This window comes from Haliaeetus albicilla, chromosome 18 (assembly GCF_947461875.1).
Source record: "Haliaeetus albicilla chromosome 18, bHalAlb1.1, whole genome shotgun sequence".
NCBI lineage: Eukaryota > Metazoa > Chordata > Aves > Accipitriformes > Accipitridae > Haliaeetus > Haliaeetus albicilla.
The window spans coordinates 1144540-1163614 of record NC_091500.1 but is presented as its reverse complement, the minus strand read 5'-3'; the positions used below and the strand labels follow the sequence as shown (position 1 = coordinate 1163614).

Genomic DNA, 19075 nt, shown 5'->3' with positions numbered 1-19075 from the left:
AATCACAGCTATCAGAGACTGCCTTGAGGCCCAAGCATTGCTTTAGTCCCAATTAAACCTCAGCTATAAATAGTTCCTGTATCTTATGCTGGCCTTCTGCCCTGATTGAATTCCCCCTTACTTGGTGAATACATTATCCTCCTATTCTCCTTAATTTTCTTCTCATTTGCTCCGGTTCTGTCAGCAGCCTGCAAACTTCCAGTTGTTATTTAAGAAAACAAATGCATCAGGCTGGCTGCAATGCCAGGACTTCTTTGTTTTGCAAAAAAAAAAAAAAGGTGCAGCTTCATCCCTTGGGCCCAGCCAGATGTGATCAAAGATGAGACTGGGGGATCCCACAGTTTCTGTGCTGTTGCCTGGCTTGTGGGCAGCACGTCCCAATCCTGCTACATCCAGGGCTGGTGCTGAGCCCTGGCTCCCCTGTCCTGGCAGCCAGCTTGGAGGTGAGGTCAAGGCTGGAGGTGAGGTCCCCCCTTGCTTCCAAGCTGGCCCAAGAACACGTCCATCCAAGCTGCAAGGCTTCTGCAAAGAGCAACACTTTCAGGGAATGGGAATTTCCAAGCAAAAAAATTCCCCTTCAGCTTTACCACCTTCTGCTTTTGGGACAGTCACAGGCCATTGCCTTCAAGTCTCTCTCCAACTCTTTGCTCTTTAATATCAGAACAGGGTTATCGCATGGTCTGACTCGTACTTCTTGCTGGTTTCAGTTTTACAGACACTGTGGAGGTTCTTTCCTACTGAGGTTTTCAGCTGAATCTTCAGGCTAAAAATCCACATCACATCCAGACTGTGTAACTTTCACTGGGGTAACTCAGAACCTCCCACCTCTTTGCAACAGCAGCACAGACTTACCTCCAAATACAGGGAACAGTCTCCTGAAAATATCTGCAAGGCTTTTATGGTCTTTAACAATACCTGCCCGTTTGCTAGATCTGCATTTGAGAGCAATCCAGGTTGCAGTGCAGAAATCCTATCGTTTACTGAATGCTGTATTTGTGTATATTTGCTGTACGTGTATGTAACAAATGCCAAGTAACGTAGAAGTCCAGACTGTCAATGCACTTGTTGTTGCATGGGCTGATTTCTGAGCTGGAGTAACCGTCCCAGCCCCACTGAAGCATTTGGAGCTAGAAGTTCTACTTCTTAAAGTTGTCTTGAAATGATGGCTATTTTTAGAAAGCAACTGACAAGCCATTTGCAAACCATTATTTTGTCAGACAATCCAGCCCAAACTGCCCTCAGTGAATTTGACCCCTGCCTAGATTCAGACAAGGAGCTGAGACTGACCTGGTACTGGTGTTTACCATGCTGGAAGGGGGAAAATCATGTTGCTGCAATGGGCTGCTGAAAAACTTTAGGATCTGCATAGGTTTGCTGCTGATCTAGCCGAAGAGGTTATTGATTTTTCACAGCAGGGTGCTGGGGGAAGTGGTTGGCTGTTTTCATTTTTAATAAATGGTTTTAGGTAACTGGGGAGCAGTTGCACAAACAGGTCGGGAGAGATGAGAAGTCTGTGCGCAGCCGGGCCCAGCAGCAGAGACAGGAGGCACAGGTCTCAGGGAAGAGTTTGCTGGCTGCTAACACTGTGCTCCAGCTTTGTGCTTTATTCCAAGTCAGGGCATTCCCTGAGGCAAAAAAAAAAGAGACCCAAGACTCAACGGCAGTGCATTTAGCTGCAGTCTTGACTCTGCCCTGTGGCATGTTTGCAGCAGCCCCCGCTTAGTCTTTCAGCTGATATTTCCTCTCTTGCTTTTGAGCTGTGAAAGACTCCTCCTGTTCCCACTCCCAAGTCCCAGAAACAGCATGAAAAATACAGGAATTGATGGGGTTTTTTATTTCTCCATCTCTTCTTCCAGAGCCGGGAAAGGAGTTTTTTCAGCTATGAAGCTTGGCAAGACGCGCCCTCCAAAGGATGACCATCGGAAACAAGGTACGTTGCTCCTGGGAATAGGTTGTTCCCTGCTCCAGTGCTGCTTTTTGGCTATCTTCCACATCCCAGGAAAGCACCTGAGAGACCCCGTGGAATTACACAATCACAGAATGGTTTGGGTGGGAAGAGACCTTTCAAGGTCATCCCCCTGCCATGAGCAGGGACACCTTCCGCTAGTCCAGGTTGCTTGGAGCCCCGTCCAACCTGACCTTAGATGGTTCCAGGGATGGGACATCCACAACCTCTATGGGCAACCTGAGCCAGTGTCTCACCACCCTCAGTGTAAACAATTTCTTCCTTATATCTAGTCCGAATCTGCCCCCTTTCAGTTTAAAACCATTAGCCCTTGTCTTATTGCTACAGGCCCTACTAAAATGTCTGTCCCCGAAGTGGGTCATGTCGGGCACAGCCAGTCAGTAACTCGGGGATTAGCCAGGGAGCATTGGGTGCTTGGGAGGAGAGCTGGAGAGAGGGTCTCCACAGGGGAATGGGAAGTAGGAACTGATGGAGAGAGTCTCCAGCTGAAGGCTTGGCCGGGTATCACCCACCTTGTGATATCCCACCTGTGACAACCCCTGGGACTCATGCAGGCAGCTTCTGGATTATGTTGAGGGGACGACCTGCAGACGTGATAACGCAAAGCAGGATTTAGCCCTTGCACCTTGCTGGTTGCGTGGTGCAGCAGCAGCAGCACCACGAGAGGAAGGGCTCAGCTGCTGCGGGGCTGCCGGTCCCCCCGGGCTCAGCACCGCAGCGGCGTTGACATCGGACGCCTTTCTGGAAATGCACAAGAGGGTCAGCGATCGGAAATTCGTTGTTGTTTCCATTCAGAGCAAAGGATTGAGTTTCAACAGCAAAGAAATGAGGGAACACATGTTTGTGAGCAAGGACAAAGCATTGCTTTGGATAATGTTTCTGGGCAAATCTCCACTGTTTTTCAGCCAGGTTTGAGGGTAGGAAAAGGGAATTTGGCCTGGGACACCAGTGCAGGTAGAAGCATTCGCAGCCTGTGGGAAGGCATGGCATTGAAACCTGGGTGGCCTCCCTCTCTCCCCAGTGCCTGAGCGTTCATCTCGTGCTTAAAGCTTCACGCAAGACCATGGGGAAAGCATCTGGGATGCAAAGGCAGGAGCAGGGTGCACAGTCAGGTAGTAGAGTGCCGTCACAGACGGGGATTTACCCGCGGTCAGGGAATGGCTGCGCCGCAGCTGCTGTATTGCGTGGTGTGGTCAGTGCTGCACAGCTGTGGAGCTCCTTCTTCCACCTTCCCCAGGCTTTCCCACACCTCACCGGGGCTCTGCTCTCTTTACACCACCCTCCTCTCTCAGCCTCCGTGCTGGCTCAGTTGTGATTCCTACCCTTGGTCTGGCCAGCTGGTGATGGGACGAGCTGGATGTGTCGCACCCTCTGCCTCTTGGCCAAGCCAGCAGCCCTCTTCTGCCATGGTCTGCTTTCCTCCCATAGACTGCTGGTCCTGCTCAGGTCGAAAGACCCACTAAATCACCGAAAACCAAGCTGGGAGGATGCGAGTCTGTCCGCCCACCCACACGTGGCAACATCGAACCCGCTTAGGTCCTTAGCAGCTGGCGTGGCTCTGACTCAATCTCAAAAACTCCCAGCTGCGTTGAGGAGCCCCTTTCCCCACCCAACCTGCAGCAGTGCGTCTTCTCCACCCTGATGGAGACCTTTTCCTAACACCCGGCCTAGATCTCCCTCACTTCATCAGAAGTCCATCTTATCTCACAAAACCAATCCAGACTATGGTGAAAAACCTGATTTCTGCTCTCCTGGAGCATGCCGATCTCCTGGAGCAAGCTACAAGCTTGCCTAGGTTAGTAAAGAGACAGGGAACCTGTTTCCCAGGAGCAGTGTCTGTGCTGTATGAGTGGATTCATACAGCCATGCCACCAAAGCAAACCAGTGACCCGACAACTCTACTGATGTTTCTGTCCCAACAGAAAAAAATCATTGCTGCTTTGTGGTCATTTCTTGACCAGAGCAAAGGCAGGAGGAGCAGGCATGACATGCACACGGGTTGTGCACAGGAAAGGAGTATCTATCTCAGCAACTTCTTCCAATAGAGACGCAGACCAGTGGACTACACAGCTGTGTCTCAGTGCCAGTGGAATCTGGGGTCTTCACTCTCCCTGCAGAAATTTTTCTCCTTGGGAAATGACCCCCTTCTCCTGTTTTTTCAGACCTCTCTACCCAAAAGCTAGACAGTTGGTTGTCTTTGCAACTGCTCTTCTGGTAGTTAGAGCGGCAACACATGCTCAAATGCTCTTTCACCCCTTGAGGTCTGGTGTGTTTGTCATTTTTGGATTTGTGCCTGCACAAAGCCATACATGGGCATGCTGCCCAGGCAGAATAATGTGTCACAGGAGGCAATACCTCTTTTTTAATCCCTTTTTAGACCAGGTTGATTGTGACCTGACCTGGTGACCATTGTTCTTTGTATTATCAGGTGAGGTTGATAGGACATATTGGTTACCTTTCTCTTTGCCTTTAATTATTCACCGAGTGGAAACAATAAGAGACATTCTTTTGTCTCCTTTATGCAGATGAACCTGCTGTTTTGGAGGCAGAAGACCTGGACCGAAAAGCCATGAGACAGGGAGGCAGACTGGAGCCAGACACCATCTCCTTGGCCTCCGTCACAGCTGTCACCACCAATGTCTCGAACAAGAGGTGAGGTCCAGATGTGAGCTTGTGCAAACCAGGAGGTGAGGGCACGCTGGCAGACACCCCACAACCGTGTGTTCTCAGGGTTTTTATTCCTCAGATTCAAAGAGGGCAGGAGCTTTGAGGGGTGACCCTGCAAATGCTGTCACAGCTTGCAAGTCCATCTGTGGTTTGACTGAGAGTTTCCTCTGCCCCTCCCAAGGTCCAAGCCTGACATCAAAATGGAGCCGAGTGCTGGGAGGCCAATGGATTACCAGGTAGGTGACAATGTTGTGCCCCCAACCTCAGCTCACGGGGGTCACAGCTCCAGGGATGAGGGGACCGTTTTGCAGGGCACAAGTTCGTGCTGGGTTTCAATGCACTGCAGTCACAAAGCATGACTTCCCAAGAGCTGGCATTTAAATGGTCGAGCGATAAGCTCGAGATTAAGTAATTAATTGGTTTTGCTCTGCATCGTGTGAAGCCCAGAAAGCCCAAATTAATCTGTGATTGAAACAAGCTATCTCCAATACATTTCTCTTACTCCCTGTCATGGTTTAACCCCAGCCAGCAACTAAGCACCAGGCAGCCGCTCGCTCACTCACTCCCCCCCACCCAGTGGGATGGGGGAGAGAATTGGGAAAAAAAGTAAAACTCATGGGTTGAGGTAAGAGCAGTTTAATAGAACAGAAAAGAAGAAACTAATAATGATAATAATAACAATAATAAAATGACAGTAATAATAAAAGGATTGCAATATACAAAAGAAGTGATGCACAATGCAATCACTTACCACTCACCAACCGATGCCCAGTTAGTTCCTGAGCAGCAATCTGCACCCCAGGCCAACTCCCCCCAGTTTATATACTGGGCATGAGTTCACACAGTATGGAATATCCTTTTGGCCAGTTTAGGTCAGCTGTCCTGACTGTGTCCCCTCCCAACTCCTTGTGCTCCTCCAGCCTTCTTGCTGTCTGGGCATGAGAAGCTGAAAAATCCTTGACTTAGTCTAAACACTACTTAGCAACAACTGAAAACATCAGTGTGTTATCAACATTCTTCTCATACTGAATCCAAGACATAACACCATACCAACTACTAGAAAGAAAATTAACTCTATCCCAGCTGAAACCAGGACACTCCCCAAGAGCTTTCAGTATGCTGTTTAGTATTCAAGATTGGTGAGCCCTGGCTGGCAGTAGGTTGCTCACTGGATTTTCTCGGATAGGCTGGTACATGGCTGCTGTTGTCCTGTTCAGTGATGCTCCATTCCTGCCACTTTATCTAGAATTAGAACTACACATTTAGTTTCCCAAGGCTCAGATGATCCATGCTGCTCCCTTTTCTTTTACTAGTTGGTGCCGGCGTGATTCATAAATTGGCTTGTCTTCTCATTTTTGCCAAGTCCCGCTGATTCAGCAGTGATTTAGCTTTATGTCCTTGCCTCTCAGTACAGCAATATATATTGGAACAATGCAAATAATGATTGTTGTTAGAGATTTATTACATAACATTTGCAGCATCCACTGCAGACCAAATTGTGAGGCTTACAGGGAATTAATGTGCTTGGTTCAGGAGGGGGGGAACATAAAGAACATGAAGAGGAGGGGGAAGGTGCAAAACAAATTACAACCAAGGGGCAGAAGGGACACAAGGTCCAGTTATTTGGCCACTGCAAACACGAGGATCACAAGGTTAGTGCTCATGGGGAATGGCTAATTTCTGGAGTATAACAGGATTTGCAGTGCTAGGCTGGTTTATGAACAAAGTACGTGCCTTGCTGACCTCCATATGTCTGCTTTCCTTTGACAACCGGCTTTTGTGGATGATCTGAGAATTAAGAGGAAAGGACTTGATCTTCCAGGCTCCATCCCTGGGAAACCTCAAGACACTGCCTCAGTCTGTGGCAGCAGAGGGGATGGGAGGCAGGGATGGATGAGAGGCATCTCTCAAAAACAAGAGATGGGGAGACAGGGATTAAAGCAGCGAGCAGCATCTGATGCTGCTCTCATGAGGTGAAGGTGCACAAATCCCTCTCCCCAGGTCAGCATCACCATCATTGAGGCCCGGCAGCTTGTTGGGCTCAACATGGACCCCGTGGTCTGCGTGGAGGTTGGAGAGGAAAAGAAATACACATCCATGAAGGAATCGACCAATTGCCCTTACTACAATGAGGTGGGTCTGTCTGCCAGTGATGCTCACAGCTACCTGCTCCTCGGGGTCTATGTTGCTGTTAGTCAATTAAATGTAATTTCTTGTCACTTGGAGTTTTTCTTTTTTTCATCTGTCACCTCTTGTTGGAATAAGATGAAATCTCAAACCACGCAGAAGGAGAAATGAAGCCTTTGCCCTCTGATATTTTGCAAAAATGGTAAAAAGTGCTCTCACTTGATCTGTGCTGAATTATTCTTTTTTCTAAGAAGTTAGTGCTTCCTACTAATTCCCCAGACTGCAGAGGTTGGAAGCGTTGAGGCTTACACAGGTGCATCCCTTCTGTGACATGTGCTGCAGGATGCTCCTCCGGGCAGTCACAGCTTCTCCAGCTGGAGCATGCACCGTAATACTGCCTCTCAATCCAAAAGGAGCCCACCCCAGCTCTCCTCCCTTCACAACTGCTCTTTGCTTTTCAGTACTTCGTCTTTGATTTCCACGTCCCCCCAGATGTCATGTTTGACAAGATCATCAAGTTGTCTGTAAGTGAGCATGATTGCGTTGTCCTTTTCGTGGGGCTTTGGAAGAAACCAGCCCATTTTGTATATGCACTGGGGATGGATTTAAGGTCCTTGATGTGAGACCCCCCCACAGGAGCTGAGATGTTTGGTCCTACAAGCCTCACCTCGTTTGCAGACGCCCAGTCCCCCTCTCTGTTGCTGACCTTCATTGCTGTGTCCACACAGCTCCACTCCTGTATTCACTATCTCTCTCTCTGGCCGATCTCTGGTCTTTCAGAGCCAGGTAGAACTAAACCTCTCTTGGGATGTGTTTAGGCTTGGGGAGAAGCAAGACCTTCCCAAGCCTGCCAGAGGATTTCCTGGGGCACGAGGCTGGCAGAGGTATTGTGGAAATTCAGGACTGCAGATGCTGAGAGCAAAGCAGACACTGCAGCCCTCCCCACAGCCATGGAGGAGGGTGACGAACAAGATTTGGAGATTCACTGACCAAAGCACACTAATTAGAAGTATCCGTATCTATCCCATGCACAGACCAGTTGTACAATTTCTCACACAAAGGGAATTAGACCATAGATTTGGAGCATCCTAAAGACCCTCCCTTCAGGTAAATGTCCCAGTGGTTGTTCCCATAGTGGCTGGAAAACTGCATCTTGTTTCAAAGATTAATTTCTTTGCATTTTTTTTATTCAATCCAAGTATATACTTGCTTGCAATACTGCTAAGCGAGAGCTGCCAACCGCACCGTGCCTCTTAGTGTCCTTATACAGACCAAGGAAAACACATAGCTCCTTTTCTGCCTGACACTGAACGCCTCTGAAAAGAGCCTTATGGCTCCCAGGACATGGAAAAACAGTCTGACCTGTTTTCCCCCTTCAATTTCCAGGTGATCCACTCAAAAAACCTCTTGCGCAGTGGGACTTTGGTAGGCTCCTTCAAGATGGACGTTGGAACTGTTTATACCCAACCTGGTATGTAAACATTGTTTACACACAGTCCTATGTGCCTACCTGCACCGTTGAATAAATGTCCTTGCAAGGTAGCCAGGCAGGTGCTAGTTTCCTTGGGTGATGCTTATCTAACTTAATGTTAGTATCCTAGACATAAGCAAGTCACCTGGGCTACCCTCTGTGGTCAGGAAAGAACACTCTACCTCCAGAGAAGGTTGTATATCCCATCCTGAAATAAGGTGTTACAGCCAGAGGCTGAGATGCCTTCTGGGTGCACTGGTCTCTATCCACCGACCTGCTGAAGAAGGAAGCCCAAGGCAACTTGCTTAGGCAAGATATCAGCCTTCCAGACAGATGAAGGTCATGGGCTGGATCTTGCCCTCTGTGGCTGGCATTTAAACCAAAAAAGGAAGATATCTGCTGTGCAATGGAAAAGAGGGAGACGTTGATTAGAACTGCTGTTGTGTTGCTCACTGATGATAAACACAACAGCCATGGCTGTTTGAGGGCCCGGTGCTCGCAGCATGCCAGAGCTGAACACACAACACCCCTTCAGAAAAGATACCTCCAAAATCACTGCTTTTTGGGTTTTTTTATTTTCCTTGCTCCTATGTCACACCTATTGCAGCATTCTGCCTCTATAAATAAGCCTGAGAGCTAAGATGTAAATGAAGCCTCCAGAGTCTGCACTTGAGGGGTGGTCAGCAGATGATAAGGGGGACCTTAAGGGAGCATCTAGTCTGATTCCCTGCTCCACAGAAGGGTGAAGTCTTTCTAACACCATCCAAAAGGCACCTGAGACCTTGAAGACTTAGGATTGTAAAATCATTTAAGTTGGTAAAGATCCTTAAGGTCATCAAGTCCAACCGTTAACCTAACACTATCACGTCCACCACTAAACCATGTCCCTAAGTGCCGTATCTACACGTCCTTTAAATACCTCCAGGGATGGTGACTTCCAGTGATGGAGACTTCACCCCCCTTCAGACAGTTTATCCCCTTGCTTCTCAGTCTTCAACATGAGACACATCTTCCTAATGAATTTTTCAGGGATTTCTGTCTGAATTCCTCACACCTGAAGATGTCTCTTACATTTCCAGTCCTTGCAGCAATTGCTGTGTCTCATTCTGATAAATGACTGTCTTATCCCTGGGCTTCCAGAGCACCAGTTCTACCACAAATGGGCCATCCTTTCTGACCCCGAGGATCTCACCGCTGGGCTGAAAGGTTACCTGAAGTGTGATATCGCCGTGGTAGGGAAAGGGGACAACATCAAGACACCCCACAAAGCCAACGAGACAGAAGAGGATGATATTGAAGGGTAAGGATCTGCAGAGCCAGCATCACACAGACTTTCTTGGGAATGACTTTTTACATCTCTTTACCTTGGATCATACAATGAGGACAGCATCCCTACCGCATCAGGCTGACAGCCCCTCTAGTACACATACCTACCCTGTGCAATGAAACCAGAGGGACCAATAAGTTGCTTTTCAGAGAGACAACATATGGCAGATATTACTGGTGCAAATCCAGGTCATATCAAGTACAGACCAGTCCTTGCTGTCAGGTCAGACCATCTGCTAGTCGTTGACCTCTCTATACCAGCGCTGGCCTGATGTCAACCAACCTCATGTCCCCACTGTTTACATAATGCTCCTGTCGGCCCTGGGATGGGATGGGATGAGGTTTCATCACTCACTGCCAGGGTCTCGATCAGGTTCCCCAGGCTGCATGGGTGGGCAGGGCTCTCTGACTCCCCAGAGCATCTAGAAGGCCATGGAAGAAAAATCAGGAGAGCTTATAACTTAGTTCCAGCCTCAAAACATTTCAGGCTGATTAAATATCTCCACGTGCAACCACAGGCTTTCAAGTCCACCTCTCAGCCTCTCATCACATAGTCAGAAACACAGACTAGTAGTAAAATACCAGTGCAGCTTTCTTGACTTGCTGGGGACTAGTTGGCTCAAGGCACCACCTGAACTATTTTGGGTCAGTGTTCTGTGCTGCAGTGGTGATATTGTCCCACTTTTTCATGGACAACTCCAGCAATTCCTCTAGAAATTGTTTTGTTCACAGCATCCCCCATGGCTCTCATTTCTTCCCCCAGAAGAGGAAAGCCAAATATGCCAAGAAAACCAATCTGATGGAGCTCCCCTTGTGACCTGATAAAGAAAAAAGGCTCTTCTAATATCCCATTCATCTGGCTTGCTTTAGATGTCTAAATGAGGCTGAGTTTATTTGTCCCCTAGATTCCACTGACAATAATAATTACATCCCTTTAGTGGAATGCACTTTGTCCCAGGGGCACCTTAAGGGGCTCCTCTAAGATTTTGCTTACAAAACCACTACTCCCCACCCCAAAACAGGAGGATGGGCAGAAACAGAACAGCACTAAAATGTACGGCTGCAGAAATGGTCATCTTTCTACCTCCACAGAGCCGGCGCTCAGAAAGCGCGGCAGCTTTTCCCTCTTCGGTAAGCCTCTCCTGACAAACCTGCTAGCCCCAGCAGCTGTTTCCAACCCTATCTGTTGATGTTGTAGGAACCTCCTCCTCCCAGATGGGGTCCCTCCGGAGAGGCAGTGGGCTCGTTTCTACATCAAGATCTATCGAGCGGAGGGACTGCCCCGTATGAACACCAGCATCATGGCCAATGTGAAGAAGGCTCTCATTGGGGAGAACAAGGACTTGGTAGACCCCTATGTGCAGGTGGTCTTTGCAGGGCAGAAGGTGAGCAAGCTGCGTGCAGTACGAGGGTAACCCTGAAAGGTAACATGAGCAGGACCAGCCTTTGTGCTGGTGGCCAGAGATGATCTCAGTTGTCCTGGCATGTAGATGCTGAGATGCATGGCTAAACCACCTTGTTTGCTATGTTTCCCCTCTCTCGTGCAGACTATGATGGGTTTGCAGCACTCTCCAGTTGAGGAAAGGAGCTTGTTACTTGGGAGAGGAGAGTCAGAAGGCAGAATGCATATTTTAGCGGTCATTAGCAAGGGAGCAGTTCAGGTTGCGAGGGATGGCTTGGGAGCTCAAACTGTTACCAAATGTCTATCTCCTCTCACTCGGCAGGGGAAGACATCCATACAAAAAAGCAGCTATGAGCCTCTCTGGAATGAGCAAATAGTCTTCACAGAAATGTTCCCCCCGTTGTGCAAGCGGATAAAGATCCAGATCCGAGACTCAGACAAAGTCAATGATGTGGCCATCGGTACCCATTTCATTGATTTGCGGAAGATCTCTAACGAAGGAGACAAAGGTAAAGCTAAGATGGGGGGCAGACTGAGCTACCTTCTTCATGATAAAGAGACTTCCCTTTGGCAGAGTCAGCAAAATAGCCTAGGATCCTTCCCCACCCCTGGAGATAGCTGCTTCTTGGTGCACAACTGGAGAGACTTTGATTCACTGCAGTGGTCTTCTGAGATCACTGCATGTGCACTCTTTGAAAACCAAGTCTCATCATAAGCCTCCAGTCTACCACTTGAAAGCAAACACACCCAAGAACAAAAAATTCATTGCCATAAATGGATGAATATCTGACAGGTTTCCCTGTTCACACACACATGAACACACCAGCATACATAGGCAGGACCAACGTGAAACCAAAGATGGCTCTAGAAAGGGGACTAATGCGGGGGTTCTTTTTTCTTGACTCTCACATTGGGTAACTCTCACATTGGGTAACTCTCACGATTGCAACCATACACTGGGCGTTTCCATGCCCACACACATGCATATTCAAGCCTGCGTCATCGTACGCAGACCAGGAGTGAGGCCAATCCACGACTGAGTTTGTGTCCTGAGGCAAAGACGTGCCCTCCTCCTCCTCGCACATCCCCTTCCTCACGTGCATGTCCGATCTGCTGCAGGCTTCCTGCCCACCTTTGGCCCCGCGTGGGTGAACATGTACGGCTCCACTCGGAACTACACCCTGATGGACGAGCACCAAGAGCTGAACGAGGGTCTGGGTGAAGGCGTCTCCTTCCGGGCCAGGCTTTTGATGAGCCTTGCCGTGGAGATCTTGGACACCAGCAACCCAGAGATCAACAGCTCCACCGAGGTGCAAGTTGAGCAGGCCACATCAATTGCTGACGTAAGTCACCCTTAACCCTACAGCTGGCAGTGGTGAGTCATGGGTCTTGGGCCTCTTGGTTAATTACCTTTGGTCTCACGAACTGAGGATTTCATTTAGTGTTGTCCTAAATGTTCTGGATCCTGGGGGATCCAGAATGAATGCAAATCTTGCAAGGATTTTATATTTTACGATCATTCAAATGCTCACCTCTTAGGAGTGCTGGACAGAAGGAATACCTGAGTGAGGGAGAATCCTAAACTTTTGAGATGTTTCTCCAGTTGGGAGTTAGACAAGGACAAAGAGCCATCTCCTAATGCCAGCTGTCTCGTTCCTATCCCAAAGATGGATTTCAGACAGAAGCCAAGAATCTTATCTACTTCCCAACCAATTCTGGCAGGGTGGAAATGGTCAGAGAAATTGAATGGCTGTTTCCTGACAAGAGAAGCCCCACAGCTTTAGTCCTGATATGTAGACCCCACAAGGCTGCTGCCTGTGCTCTGCATAAACAGACACATCCAGGCTTGTCCTACCTGGGGATGCCTACGTACGCCAATCCATATGAGCCAACAGTATGAAGCAGAAATTGAGAAGTCCAATGGCAGTGCACCCTCTGTGTGAAAGCTTTCCTTCAGAAGTAAAGTGGCCTTAACTCACCTCCAGGGGAAATGAAGTCACCTGGAAATAAAGCCATTCCAGTTCTGAAAGAGCATCCAGACAGATGGTTCGGTGTGGTTTGATTAATTCAATTTGTGAGTGAACTCAGGCTCATACTCCTGAATGTCCCTTAGACAGTCCCTCATGTTCAAGGGATGACTGATCTCAACACATTTAAAAGTTAGGCTAAAATCTTTAATTAAACTCTCTCTGCAATGAGCCTAGAGATGGCTTAGGCTGGGGGAGTGAAAACCCTCACGGTCCCGTTGAAAGCCGGAGCAGTGACATCTCGCCTTCAAAAAGCCCATGAGGGTGCTCAGAGGTGCCAGGTGATGCACCCCTCAGTCCAAGGGGACCTGCCCTCCTAGGTGTCCCTCTGACCGACCTCAACACGGATCCCCGTGATCTCTCCTGCAGAACTGCACTGGGAAGATGGAGGAGTTCTTTCTCTTTGGAGCCTTCCTGGAAGCTACCATGATTGACAGGAAGATTGGTGACAAACCCATCAACTTCGAAGTCACAATAGGTTGGTTCTTTTTTGTGGAGGGTGGTTTTGAAGCATGCTTGGTGGGGAATGCAGTATCCAAGGCTGAGAGCAGGGTTTCTTCCCCATTTTCCATACCAACACATGCTAGAGCATGCAGGGCTCTCAGTTTAGGGAGAAGGCGGTGGCTACTCTACAGGCACAAGCCATACAGAGCCCCAAATGATCTGTTGAGTGCATGCTGTGCTGTGGCCAGTGGAGCTGCTCCCTCTCTCATCCTGGCTTTGTGTCTCCTGAGGCTGACCACCCAAGGGAGGGTGTGTATTCCTACGGGCTTGATAGGGAACATGAGCAGGGGACAGACACCCATCACTAATTTATGGTTCCTGGGCATGGTTTCGGAGAGTTGAACTCCACTGTCCCCCATGGTTCCTGCAGAGCACACTTCTCCCCAGCCTGAATTAAAGCCAAGAGATTGAGCTCGACTGGAGTTACAAACCTGTGACTTTATTTCACATTTTTTTCCTTGAGGTAACTACGGGAACCAGATCGATGGCATGGCCAAACCCATCCTAGGGAGGAAGAAAGAGGGAGGGGATGGTGATGAGGAGGAGTCTGAGCTGCTCCAGAACTCAAGTGAGGATGAAGGTGATGAAGATGGAGAGCTGGTCTCTGTTTCTTCAACTCAACCCGTGAAGCCCCTGGTCACAGACAGGTAAGCATGCCCACCTGGCCACTGAAGTGCCACGGGGCAGAGATGTGGCTTTCAGTTCAGACATGGTCTGTAGTTGTTCCCACAGGCGCTGGGTGTCCAAGCTCCCACCGCTCTCTGCAGAGGTAAAGTCAGTGCCCACACTGGGCTTGGATTTGTTTGGCCAAACAGACCTGGAAGCAGCAGAGGGGACCAGATCTCCATGCCCTGTAAAGGGAGTTTAGATACCACGTGTAGATACCTTAGATACTACAGTCGGCCAGCTGAATCCCCACCCCATTCCCTACAGTTCTGAGCATTCCTGTGGATTCTCTGGTGTCCAATATGGGCTGAATTCATCTCCCAGGCTTCTCTACAAAGGCTGTCCTTCATAAACCTGGCCAGATGTGCACCCAAAACTCAAGGCTATCTGATACCTTTAGTGCTCTTCCTCTATGGTAAACAGGGATGAAGTGAACCAGTAGATTCAAATAATCATTGGTGGGCACTGAAAAAAACAGGTTAACTCCTGTGCCTATAAGTTTTGTACATTTAGGAAACCAGTCTATAAACAGGTCCTTCCTTAAGATCACTGGCACAAGCTGGTAATGCATATCAGGGAGGAGAGGTCTGGGCTTTGCATCTGTGCTCTCTCTAGCTGCCCAACATATAAAAACATCACGAGCACCATGTGGAGAAAAGGAAAGGTCCATCTAGAGATACGGCATAGATTTCAGAAGTGAGGGTAATTTGTGCTGAGACAAAGTGCTTTTCTTCATCACTCGGGGTCTTAAAAGCTAGACAAAGTCACTGACATGCAGAGACGGGAGGATGCAAAAACTGCTGGAAAAAGGTCTTGAGAATGTGTTAGGCAGGAGATTGGGGTAAAAGACTCTAAGTCCTCTCAGCCTCCCTACTTTACAGCAACTCTCTTTTGGTCAGTCTGTCTGTCCCCATTGCTTACAGTCATTGACAGCCACACTCTGGTGTTTAACAGAACCAGGACTTGGAAAACTGGGTCCTACCTGGGTCTGTCATTGTACAGCTGGTTGTCAGTGGACAAATTGCTTCTGGTTTCTCTGCCTCAGTTTCTCCAGCTATAAAATTGTGGCAATTTTTTTGTCTGCTTTACAAATTGCTTTGTGATGTGCAGGTAGCCGTCATCCTAAAATTCAGACAAGATCCAGACAGCAGCAAGTGTGATTCTGGTGCTTTCCACCGCAAGCAGCTGGATCAGAAAGCCCCAAACTGAACGGGATCAGCACATATGGCTTGGGACGTCTGGGCTGGGCTTCAGCCACAGCCTGGATTTGAATACAAAGGACTAGTACTAAGGAAAGCTAATTGGATTTAACCTGATGAGATATGCTTAAAGTGGATTTTAACCGTGTTATACCAGTAGATAGATGTTAATAGAATTAACTGCCTGACTTAATTCGATTGGGAAATGAAAGAAACCACACTGAATCGAGGGTATTTGCACTCCAGACAAAAATGTCTACCTGGGGTTCCCTCGCTTGTTCACCAGCTCCTTGTCGAGGCCCATGTCGCATGGACATGAGCATCCCCAAAGGTTTTTGAGCCTGTCCCCTGGGATCTGACTTTCATGCTCTTTACCCTGCTGTCTCCAGCCCCTGGGTGCTGGGAGCCTCACGCTCAACCGTGGGGCTTTGCTGACATCCTCTGGCTGGAAACACACTGGTGGCTTCGGAAGGATGAGCTGAAGCTGCTTTTTAACTAAGGGTACAGCAGGATCTGCAGTGGCTTTACACTGGGTGGATCCCAGCTCATGGCCAATGCTCAGGCAGCCAAGAAGCATGAACCCATTCTTCATCTTCATCCTTCCTTTAACTGTACCCATGACTGTTACCGCTCCATCCCACCAGTATATGGAAAGCTATCAGCTCTGCAAAGGGCAGAGCCCTCTGCCTGCTGGGAAGGCCAGGGGACTACAGGAGATGCTTACCAGCATTTAGAAAAGAGTGTTAAGGTTTCGGTTTCTCTTGTGCCCCTGCTCACGCTGCTGCCACGCCGGAGATGTTTGCTCTCTGCTGGGCTATGGCTGAGGTCGTGGGAGTGGGAGCTTCCCCAGTTTCTCTCTGGGCCACCAAGTGTGACATGATAGTAAATTTGCAGTCCCTGGGCACTGGGTCTGGCATTGGGAAGGGTGCTAGGAGAGCTGGAGCCTCTGTCCTTCAGGGTGTAATTCACCTCGGCCCCCTCTCTCCCATGCCTGAGCTCCTATATATGCCGCTCCCCAGCACAGCATTGCCTTCCTGGGAGAGGTGTAGGACAGGGGCTGTTCCTGGCCAGGAGCGTTACCACCACGGAGCATCTCTTATGCCTCCTCTTGCAGGAACTACTTCCACCTGCCATACTTTGAGAAGAAGCCCTGCATCTACATCAAGAGCTGGTGGCAGGACCAGCGCCGCAGATTGTATAATGCCAACATCATGGACAAGATTGCGGACAAGCTGGTCAGTACGTGCTGGGGAGGGAGGCAGCTTGGGGCGGGGGCTGGCATGAGGCACATCCAGGCTCCCTGTGCATCTCTGCAGCTTGTCACAAAGCAGGGACAAACAGTGCAAGGACCCACTAGCAAACTTGTGCCAGAAAGGGGGAAGTTTCCCAGTGCTAAATGCTCCACAATTTGAATGTCCAAATCCTAAGAACTCATTGAGTTTTCTGTGGGTCAGACCCAGGTGTGCCCACCAAGGGGAGCAGGAGCAGGGAGGCTTTGTCCCCCTGGACTGCAGGGGTGAACCACTTGTGCGGCAGAGTCTTCTTAATAGTCTCAGCTAATTCCCAAGGAGCCTTTGTGACAGCTCCATGCCGGCAGGGTCACAGCAGGATCCGCAAAGGGAGAGCCTGGCAGGTCCAGCCAAGACGGTGTGGACCTTGTCCAGCTAGTCTCACGGAGGGCAGTGGAGCCATTCCCCTCAGCCAGAGCCAGGTCCCCTCAGCCAGATGTGTGCCCGACCTGAGGCCGGCAGGTCTGGAGAAGCAGCAGATGTTTCCCACTGGCAGCCCACACAGGGCTGCTCTGTGCAGGGTTGGACCTCAGGGGGGACCGTGTCCCACCAAGGGGCTCTGCCCCACCACCCCCTCACCAGTCCCCCGTTGATGCTGCAGGAGGAAGGGCTCAACGACGTGCAGGAAATGATCAAGACGGAGAAGCCGCACCCAGAGCGCCGGCTCCGAGGGGTCCTGGAGGAGCTGAGCAGTGGGTGCTTGTGAGTAAAAGATGGGCAGAGGTGGCACACTACAGATCCCTGCTCTCTGTGGGCCTACGGGCAAGGTCACGAGCATAAGCTCACCTTCCTTATTGTCTGGATGACGGGCAAGCATTTAATTGCATTGACACAATGTCATGTCAGCTGCCTTCTGGCTTGGAGCAAGGGTGAGGTGGTGCTTACATCTGCACCCCAAAGACCCCAAACCAGTGGCAAAAGCCTCAGCCTTGTGGCCTCCACAGGCTGGTACCTGATCAGCACCTACTCCCCATGCGTGACACTCAACATTGGGTGCAAACAGGCTGCTTGGCCGCGATTGCGTTGCAGACTGGGGAGGAATGAAGGCATTTTCCTCCAGCGAGGTGCTGTCCTGCTGGCAGAGATCCAGCCGGCCACGGCTCCTTGGGGAGAGCCCACGGGCTCCTGTGGGATTCACGCTGCCGACCTTTTTCCACCAGGCACTTCGTGACGTTGGCTGACAAAGACCAGCACCACTCTTCCCGCACGAGGCTGGACCGGGAGAGACTCAAGTCCTGCATGCGGGAGCTGGTAAGTGGGATTCAGCTGGGCAAGGAGGAGGATTCATGACCAAAGTGGGGAACTTTGGTCCTTAGGTGTGCTGATTTCCAGGCTCTGTGGATTGAGGGTTTGGGGTTTATTTCTTAATAGAGGAGCACAGGTCCCAGGTGGCACTTGGGTCCATGCTGCTGCCTCTCCTCCACCACACTCTGCTTTGCCTCGGAAAGAAATCCAGGAGTGCAGAGAGGGAGCTGCATTCCTGCTGAGGAAACTGGGAAGGAATAATTTAAGGGAACCCTGCATAGCACAGCTGCTCCAGGGATAGATACAGCCTAGATGTTTGGGACTGCTAGCCCAGCTCCTTGCAAAGGAGTTGAATGTGCAAAAGAGATGTACAAAGAGCAGGTGGCTTATCCAGCTGGCACAGCCATGGACACTGACTTCATTAGCCAGCTGCATACTAGAGAGCGATAAATCCAACATGTGAAAGCCTCCACGTCCCCTTTTCTGAATGGTCAGGTGCTGAATTACAGCAGGGTCCGCAGAAGGGGAGACACTACCCTTCATACCAGGCTAGAAGCCATCCCAAAATGCCCTAAGCACAGCTGACACCTCTCTGTCCTGCACACCTTCTGCTGGGACAGATGTCTCCACACTGTCAGGGGCCCTCCCTGCATCCTGCCAAGGGCATCAGAAGTACCATCATCAGGAGGCACATGGTGGGATTAAGGCATCTGCCTCCTCACCACCCTTTCCCAAACACCGGCGACCTGCCCGGTGCTGCTCCCTTCTCCGTGCTCTGTTCTGCTCTTGCTAATGTGGTGTCCTGGGATCTCCTTCAACCACAGGAGAACATGGGGCAGCAAGCCACGACTTTGCGGTCGCAGGTGAAGAAGAACACTGTGAAAGACAAGCTGAAGCTGGTGCAAAATTTCCTGCAGAAACTCCGGTTCTTGGCAGACGAGGTGAGTCCTTCCACATGTAGAGACAGTGTGAGCTGGGCCAGCATGTGGCAACAGCAGCAGGGGATGGATGGAGACCTCTCTGCAAACCCTGTAGGCAGGAGAGGTCCCCAGTAGCACCGGTCTTGTGCGAGGAGCTGCTCCAAGTCTACGCACTGCCCCATGCCTCCCGGGCTTGCCCGTGCACTGCTGGGTTGGAACAAGTTGGTGCTAAAACAAATTTCAGAGCCCTTCCCAGCCAGTAACAG

General features: G+C 49.9%; 1 protein-coding gene across 24 annotated transcripts in view; it reads left to right on the top strand.

Moving 5' to 3' along the window:
• Positions 1-19075, top strand: part of OTOF (otoferlin) — a 106998-nt gene that overhangs the window by 62368 nt on the left and 25555 nt on the right. For all 24 annotated transcript variants that reach the window (XM_069805432.1, XM_069805420.1, XM_069805415.1 and 21 more), the window contains 16 exons: positions 1857-1930; positions 4492-4618; positions 4815-4869; positions 6635-6766; positions 7222-7284; positions 8147-8231; positions 9372-9531; positions 10756-10942; positions 11282-11468; positions 12079-12302; positions 13356-13464; positions 13954-14137; positions 16470-16590; positions 17246-17346; positions 17805-17895; positions 18714-18830. In XM_069805432.1, coding sequence (XP_069661533.1) covers positions 1857-1930; positions 4492-4618; positions 4815-4869; positions 6635-6766; positions 7222-7284; positions 8147-8231; positions 9372-9531; positions 10756-10942; positions 11282-11468; positions 12079-12302; positions 13356-13464; positions 13954-14137; positions 16470-16590; positions 17246-17346; positions 17805-17895; positions 18714-18830 — 2017 coding nt within the window. The remainder of the gene's footprint in view (positions 1-1856; positions 1931-4491; positions 4619-4814; positions 4870-6634; positions 6767-7221; positions 7285-8146; positions 8232-9371; positions 9532-10755; positions 10943-11281; positions 11469-12078; positions 12303-13355; positions 13465-13953; positions 14138-16469; positions 16591-17245; positions 17347-17804; positions 17896-18713; positions 18831-19075) is intronic.